Source organism: Nannospalax galili, unplaced genomic scaffold (assembly GCF_000622305.1).
Source record: "Nannospalax galili isolate Female #2095 unplaced genomic scaffold, S.galili_v1.0 scaffold346, whole genome shotgun sequence".
In the NCBI taxonomy this organism is placed as follows: domain Eukaryota; kingdom Metazoa; phylum Chordata; class Mammalia; order Rodentia; family Spalacidae; genus Nannospalax; species Nannospalax galili.
Window position 1 is genome coordinate 8,576,653 of NW_008357637.1, and position 8,743 is coordinate 8,585,395.

At 38.1% G+C, this 8,743-nt stretch overlaps 1 protein-coding gene across 4 annotated transcripts in view; it reads right to left on the minus strand.

The window, feature by feature from the left end:
- Prkra (protein activator of interferon induced protein kinase EIF2AK2) overlaps positions 1-8,743 on the minus strand; it is a 20,474-nt gene that overhangs the window by 5,665 nt on the left and 6,066 nt on the right. For all 4 annotated transcript variants that reach the window (XM_008855338.3, XM_017794925.2, XM_017794926.2 and 1 more), the window contains 3 exons: positions 7,330-7,408; positions 5,933-6,050; positions 4,235-4,329 (listed from right to left, as the gene is read on the minus strand). In XM_008855338.3, coding sequence (XP_008853560.1) covers positions 4,235-4,329; positions 5,933-6,050; positions 7,330-7,408 — 292 coding nt within the window. The remainder of the gene's footprint in view (positions 1-4,234; positions 4,330-5,932; positions 6,051-7,329; positions 7,409-8,743) is intronic.

Here is an 8,743-nt window from a genome sequence, read left to right on the forward strand (position 1 = left end):
AAAAAAAAAAAAAAAAAAAAAAAGAAAAAAAAAAAAAAAAAAAAAAAAAAAAAAGATATGCAAGGGCTGCACATGTGGCAAGGATTACTTCTTCCTTTTTGTTTTTATTCTCTTAACCTTGCAGATTTTTGGCTTGTATAGTACACTTTAGTCAAATTTATGAATCATTTACTTTAAGATTCTAGATTCTAAGTTATGGTTAAAAAGGATTCCCATATCCTAAGATTTTAAAAAGATCTTCCATGTTTTCTAATACTTAACACTTTTTAATTCCTATGTTCAAATCCTTGATCAATCTGAAATTTATTTTGATATAAGGAATAAGATAGCAATCTAAGTATATGATGTGTACACCAATACACAAATAGCCCATTCTCATATATGGCCATAGGCCATCACCGTCCCACCTAGTGATCTGAAACTTCACTGTCACCACTGTGTCTCTCTGTGCATTTACATGCACGCCTGGATTCTGTGCTACCCTGTCTATCTTTCCACCACTAACCTGTTTAACGGCCACAGTTTTACAGTATACTTTATTCTCTGGGAAGGTGCTTACCTCCAGAGCACCCCCAGCCCACCTCAAATCCCTACTATTTAGGTTTCTTGACAATTCTCAAAGGTTTGTTTTTCCAGCTAAGCCTAGTAAAGTCCAATTCAGGTACAAACTGAATTCTGGTAGATTTTGAGCAAGACTACTTACATTTTTATATATTTACGATACTAAGGCTCTGACAAAAAGAAAGAGTGCCACATTCATCTAATTTCCATCATATTCTTCAATAGAATTTCAAACTGTTCCTTAAATGAGTCTGTGCATATTTCCTTTTAAGTGTATTCCCCAGACACAGGTCTCCTATTTTTACTGTTGAAAATGGATATTTTCTATTCTAGCTCTTACAATTTATAAACAGGAAAATCATTAATTTTTTTAAATATATCCTTTCAGAATAAATTATTTTTCCATAAAGTGGCAGTCTGATCAAGTTTTCTTCTCTGTGTGTGTGTTATATATGTATATGTGCACTTTGTATGAACAGAGGCCAGAGGCCAACATTGAGTATCTTCCTCAATTCTTCCACCTTATTTATTTACTTTTAGGATTTATTTATTTTTATTTTATGTGTATGAGTGTTTTGTCTGCATGTATATAAGTGCACCATCTGCATACAGTACCCACAGAGGCCAGAAGAGGGCATCAAATCCCCTGGAACTGGAGTTATGGATGGTAGTTGCCATGTGGGTATTGGGAATTGAACATGGGTCCTCTGGAAGAGCAGTCAATGATCTTAACTGCTAAGCCATCTCTCCAGTGTCTCCACCTTATTTTTTGAACACAGAGCTCACTGATTCAGCTAAACCAGCTGACCAGCAAGCCCACTGGTACAGTGGTACCCAATGCCTTCTTCTGGCCTCCACAGGAATTGTACAATACAGATGCATGTACATACATGCAGGCAAAACACTCATAAAATTAAAATAAGTCTTAAAAATACCTACATTAGCCCCTGAAATTAAATTAAATAGTTCTCAAGTATGGTAGTGACAATCCCTTGCTTCACCCTCTCCCTACAATCTTCTTCCCAGAAGCAATCATTTTTAGCTTTCTCTTTTTAATTATTCTGATTGTTACCTTCATAATGCTAAATAATATGAAAACTACTGATTTTGTACACTAATTTAATGATTAGCTACCCTGATGAATTCTCTGTCTCCAGTAGGTACTCTGTTGTTACTGTTGTTTTGCTTTTGTGCTGTTTTGAGACAGGGACTCTTGTAGTCTAGATGCCTTAAACTTGCTCTGTAGCCAAAGATAGCTTTCAACTTCTGATCCTCTTGTGTCTGCCTTCTAAGTATGCCACTGCACCCAGCTCTCCAGGGCTTTACAAGGATACGATCAGATTATTTGCAGCTAGAATCACAGCTCCTCTTGTCTTGTTTCCAACTTCATGTTGCTCCTTGTCATCTAATTTTGTTGGTTCATATTTCTAGAACAAGGCCTAATAAAAATGTATTACTGGGTATCCTGTTTTATTTCTGATTTTAATGAGAATAAGTATGATGTAGAAATATGTAACCATGATTTTAGTATTTGTAAAATCAGTAATGATTCCTGAATTTCAGCAAATATCTTTTTAGCATCCATTGAAAGGTTGTTTCTTTTCCTTTGGTTAGTTATAGTAAAAAATTTAACTAACTTTGAAAGATCCCTGCATCTGTGAACTAAACTTTTGTTGCCTATGGTGCATCCTTCTAACCTTCTAACGCTCTACTGTATACTTTATGCAGGTGCTTTACCTTCTGGGGGAATGAGGCTGTGAATTTTATTTTCCTGTGGAGATTTTCTATCATCAAGCTTTGGGGTTTATGTTATATTGGTTTGGGAGGGCAATAGAAATCCCTCTCATGTTACATGTATATATTATCTTGAAGAGTTTAAACAGCATTAGAAATTATATCTTCCCTAAAGATTCGATAAAGACTACCTGTAATCCTATCTATGCTTTGTGATTTTAGTGTTACCTCTGATTCAAACATAAAAAGAAATAAATGCAATGTTTCTTAAAAAAGAAGCTAAAATTACACTACTTACATGCCTCGATCTTAGCTTTGTTTTCTATAAACGAGCCATCATTTTACCATCAACTCAGTAAGGACAAGGCTGTAGCTGTGGCTTCTCCTTTCCCACCTAATATGCCATTCCTCATAGCTAGCTGTGAATGCAGAACCCTAACGTACGTATCCCATGTAGCCCATTCTCATAAGCTCCATGTTCTGGAGCAGTCTGATCTGTTCTGTATCTACACTTGAATATTCTACACATATCAATCTCAACATACCCTATCCCCCAAATTCTTCTGTGTTCACCTTTATTAAACCTGCCATCATCTATTTAGCGCCAAGCTAAATATTTACTCCCTCCTTTTCCTTACTCTCTACACCAATGACCAGTTTTCTGAGCGTAATTTTACTTTAAAAATTTTTTAAACTCATTTAAATTTGTGTGTGTGCCTACTTGTCTGTATGCATATCCCATATGCGCAGTGCCTGCAATGGCCAGAGGAGGGTGTCAGATCCCCTGGAATTGGAGTTACAGGTGGTTGTGAGCCACTCAATGTGGATGTTGAAATCAAACCCAGGTTCTCTATGGTGCTCTTAGCCAGTCACCCATTTTTCCAGTTGCTCTGAAAGTTATTTTAAAATATACTCATTTCCTCATTCATTTCCAGCTCTGGCTGACCTGGAATTCACTATGTAGACTAGGCTAGTCTTGAACTCACAGATCTGCCTGCCTCTGCCTCCCAAATGCTAGGATTAAAGGCATGTACTACCATACCCAGCCTTCCTCTGCTTTCTTCAACAGCATTGTAGTGGGTCTCTCTCATCCTAATGTTCATTTACTTGCTATAATCCAGCCAATTTCTTTCTAACATATAAATTAGATCCTTTCCATGCCAGATTAAAATTCTTTACTGACTTTGTACTACTACCCTCAGTACAAATAGCAATCCCTTTAGTTTAGTTAGTCGATGTAAGATGTGATCTCTCTTTGCATACCAAGTGCTGGGATTAAAGGTGTGCTCCACCACGCCTGGCTGCTTCCCCTATTCTTACTCTATAGGTCTTGGCTTAGATGTTACTTCCTCCTTGAGGCCCTCTGGAAACCCCAGTTTGGATTGGATGCCTTCTTCCAATGTTTTTGCATCACCTGCTATAAGGATGAGTTTGTGGTGTACTTTCCTCTTTTGGCAGGCTATAAACCCCTTAGGGGCTGAAGCTGGCTATGCTATGCACTGTGTCCCTGCTACCAACCATGGCACAGTATGAGCTCACTAATGACTGCTGAGTGGACAGATAAATGAACAAACAAAGGAATGGAAATGTGTAAAAATGATACTACTGGCTACTGTTTCTGCTAATTTTATTTCCATGTAGGACCTCATATATGCTAAGCACAAAGTCTTCCACTGAATCTCACACTTAGCTGAATTATCATTTTCAGATCCCATCCTATGATTCTGAATTTACTGTATCTCCCAAGTCCTCTTACATGAACACCTCCAAACTTTGGCTCATGTGTGGGAGACAGGAAAAATTGGGGATGTGTATAACTCAACAAAGAGGAGGTTTTTAAAAATTGCAACTCTAAAGTATCTATACAAGAAATGAAGGAACAGTTCCTAAAGAAAGAGATGCTTGATCACATTAGAATCACGACTGTCTGATTACTCACTAGAGAAATGTGGTTCTCTGGAGAAATATTACTAAATTTGGCAAGGAATTTCTCAGCAGCGTTTCTCTTCGCTTGTTTTTTTGATGCCCCCTTTCCTAAATAAAGAAAAAGAAACAGTAGATTTAGAAATCAATGTCCACAGATGACCAAATGTGTACAGCATTGTGTTTAATTAGTGCACAGCTCAGGGTTTTCATGCACTAGCCCACTATTTTCTTATTGACCTAACATTTCTGTTTGTTGCTATATACATACACACATGTGTGTATATGTTTCTGTATGCACACACCTACATGTGTATAACTATTCTTTGTGTGTGTGTAGTGCTGGGGGTTAAAGCCAGGGCCCTACATATGCCAGGGAAGTGCTTTACCATTGAACTATACCACTAGCTCCCAAATAAGCATTCTTTTATTATCATTAATTATGTGTATGTGTGTGTGTCAGAGTGTGGGTCTTGCAGGTGAGTGCCGTGCCCTCAGAGGCCATACCTCTGGAGCTAGAACTGCAGGCAGCTGTGAGTTGCCTGACATGGGTGCTGGAAACTGAACTCAGGTCCTTTGCAAGAGCAGGGCACTCTTGAAGGCTGAGTCATCTCTCCAGGCCCTCATTAATTCTTGTATTTTTGAAAATACTTTTATTTTGGTTATGTGTGTAATGTATGCATGTGAATACATGCATGTATGTGGAGGTGAGCAACCCATGTGTGTGCAGATAGAGGCCAGAGGTCAATGTTGGGTGTCTTCCTCTGTTCCTCTTCATCTTTTTTTTTTTTTTGAGCAGAGTCTTTCACTGAACCCAGCCGGACCTCACTATTTCAGCTCACTGGCTGCCAGTGCATCCCCAGGACCCACCTTACTATGCTCTCGTCAACCCCTAATACTGTGGTTACAGGCGTATGCTGCCATGCCCAGCTAGAAAGTGGGTGCCAGGGATTCAAACTCAGTCTCTCATGCTTACGCAGCAAGCACTTACCTACTTAACTCCCCAAGCCCATACTTCTTTTCTTTAGCAGTTTTTTAAAATAGGTATTTTTAGCACTTATATTTTGATGTACCTAGCCTATGAACCATATTTGGTTTAATTCTGACCAATTATTCAGATTTATCAAATATACTCATATTACAACCCCTAACTCTCAATGTCCATTTCTTGCTTATAATCTTTTATTTATTTATTTTAATTATTTTTATTTTATATGTATGTGTATATTGCTTGCATGTAGGTAAGTGCACCCGTGTCATGCAATGCCCGCGGAGGACAAGTGGCTGTCGAATCCCCTGGAACTGGAGTTTCGGACAGTTGTTAGATGCCATGTGGGTGCTGGGATTCGAACCTGGGTCTCCTGCAAGAACAATCAGTGTTCTTAACCACTGAGCCATCGCTCCAGCCCCGGCTTATAATTTTTTATAAGCTGGTAACTGAGTGAAATTTTTTAACATTAACCAGGGAATAGAAGATGCTGGAATTTTAAAGACATTATAAATTTTTCCTGTACTTTTGTTTTATATATTTAAAACTCTATGGATTTAAAAACTTAGAATGTAACTCATACAACTATTCTTAGAAAGTCAGAGATAGCGGAAAAGAAGCATCAATATTCCCCCATATCTATTCAAAAAGATATATGACAGAATTTCTATGGTTGCTCATCATTTGAAAATACTGAAAATGCCTTTAATTTTAAGAAATAAGTACCAGTTTCCATAAATGATTCTAGCCTGCAAATTGTGGTATATTCTCTCTTATGAGCAGGTCCTCCCTCCTGGGAAAGTGTATATTCAGGAAGTCTCCAGCCATGATGAATAGCCAATTCCTGAAAAATCAATATTAGGCCATAATAGGAATTTTTACTATGCAATGTCTTAACCACATGAATAATAGTCCTTTCTAATTCCATTTCCTTTTTTTTTTTTAATGTGTATGAGTGTTTTGCCTACATGTATGTAAGTGTACCTATGTGTGCAATGCCTGCAAGGGCCAGAAGACTTTGGATCCCCTGGAACTGGAATCACAGACAGTTGTTAGCCACTATGTAGGTGTAGGGAGTCAAACCCAGGTCCTCTACAAGAGCAGCCAGTGTTCTCAACTGCTGAGCCATCTCTCTAGCACCTCTGATTCCATTTCTAAAAATGTACTTAGAAAGAACTGTGGTTTTCTGCAATGGAAAAATGAGGGAATACCCTGCTATTTCCCACAGACATTCCCATATTTATATCTTTATATCACAGTACCAAAACTAGAGCTGTTTTGTACTAGTAACAGCACTTTTCTATTACATCACCGTGAGCTGATGCCAAAGTCCAAAGAGACAGGTTACTGGCAGTCTTTTGGGAACATGAGAAGGGATACCTACAGGTTTCCCTGCCCACAGTTCCTAAAGCCTCTCTCATCTTAGCTATGGATTTTTGGACTGACAGCCATCTCACCACTTCAAAAGCAGGTAAGCAGTGACAGCCACCAAACAGACCTGGATGAGCTCACATTCAGAATGTGAAGAAACAATAGAAAAATTCAGAGCAGAAGAGGCCAAAGGTCAGGATGGATGAGGGCCCAACTAAGCATAGGATATATTCAAGACATTTCCTACTCAAAGCTGAATATATGTGTGCATGTCCATATATTTTTCCGTTTCTTTTTTGGTAGAATAAACAAGTGGGCTACCTCTCTTCTTGAGTTAAGATTACTCAATTCTGGTTCTTTGTAAAGTCTACTCAACAGAAGTAGAAAAGGGCTTGTTATGAAGTGGCAAGAAATATCCTTACAGTAGAAAACACTCTACTCAACTACTTCCTTCTTGGCCTTTTGGCTAAGATCAAGTGTACAACACTCCACCCATGTGCACCAAGGTCCTACTCATGTCAAGTGACAATTTTATAAAACAAAGGAAAATACTGAACATGGAGAAAACTCCCAGCAAATTAATAGGAAAATAATTTCAAGCTAAATGTATAAAATCTAATGATTATAACTTAGAGAGCAAAGTATTTCACCATCTAATCTAAAATATTAATTGCTTATCTTAGCCCCTATGGTAGTACAAATTTATTATACCATCTATCAGTAGACAAAATAGTATAGGAAAACTAACTTACCTGTAATGAACCAATAGGATTAAGCTGGTTCTTTGGTTGTTTGGATGGGTCAGGCATTAAAGGGTCAGGAACTGCAAAGCTAAACATTTTTTTAAGTGTTACTAAATAAAACAATTTCCCCTAAGTTACTAAATAAATGACAAAGCATTTCCTACTTAGCTTTCCATGCCTAAGCTCATCCATTCCTTCTACACAGACCAACCGCACTTCCACTTCACTCCAACTTCTCTTGGAATTTGATCTATTTTTCAAACATCATTTATTCAGTGAAGCTTGTACTTTTATCCCAGTTGATCATTTGGGGCCAAGCATGATGGCACATCCCTATAATCCCAGAACTTTGGAGTCAGAATCAGGAGGATCAGGAGGTTAAGGCCAGCCTTCAGTGTTGAAGGCCAGCCTGAGCTACGAGACCAGCTCCAACAAAAAAAAATAGACAAAAACAACAACCCTCCCCCCCAAAAAAACCAAAAACAATTGGTCTAGTTCTTAATTAAAGTAGTTTGATCATAAATCATGCACTCTTACATGCAACTAGTCTATCCCTCACCAAACTCTCCCAATTCACATAGGAAACAATGTGGTGGTAGGCCTAGGCATGATTTACATAAGCTTTGCAGTGTTTTGTACCTAATAGATGCTTGATAAAAATATATTTAAAGTACACTGTTATTAAAACTACCTTTAAACAAAATAGGACAACCACTGGCCAGGAAATTTAGCCTTGTAATGTTTACCATCACACAAATGGTGAACATTTCTTTCATCCAGATATCTAGGCAAGAAAAATCTGTTGTATCATCTGCTCAGTACAACGTTAATTCTATAAGATTTATATGTATCTGGCATAAAACTGAGGTCCTATGTGAATATGGCTTTAGCACGTAGGGATTATGATTATGGGGAAAGAGAACAATCTCTTCTAGGTGATTTGAAGTTACTAGTTACTTGGGAGACCAATGCCTACTACAAATAAGATGCACTCCAAGTTTATGACCACCTAAGGTACTGAAGACTTGTTTCTTCCATGACAAGTGAGGCTTAGCTACTGCCATTGCCTCAAGCTTCTAATTGCCACGCTTAACATAGGCTGATGAGATATGTAAGTATTCACTTACAATGCTGCAAGCTGAAGCTACACAAATAATTGTGATGGAGATGTGAGAAAGTCTCTGTATTAAATCAAGCCACTGTAGGCCTGATTACAGCTTAGTAATTCTCATCTTATCTGTCAAGAACCACAAATATATAGTAAAGTTTGTTAGCCTTTTATGGTCTCAAACTGAAGTGCCCATGTGCTAAGAAGATACTCCATACACTCATTTCTACAAATGTACTCAACACTCTGGGATGACCTCTGTGCTACACAAAAAAGTATGGCTATCACCATGAGGCGGGGGGGGGGGGGGGGGCC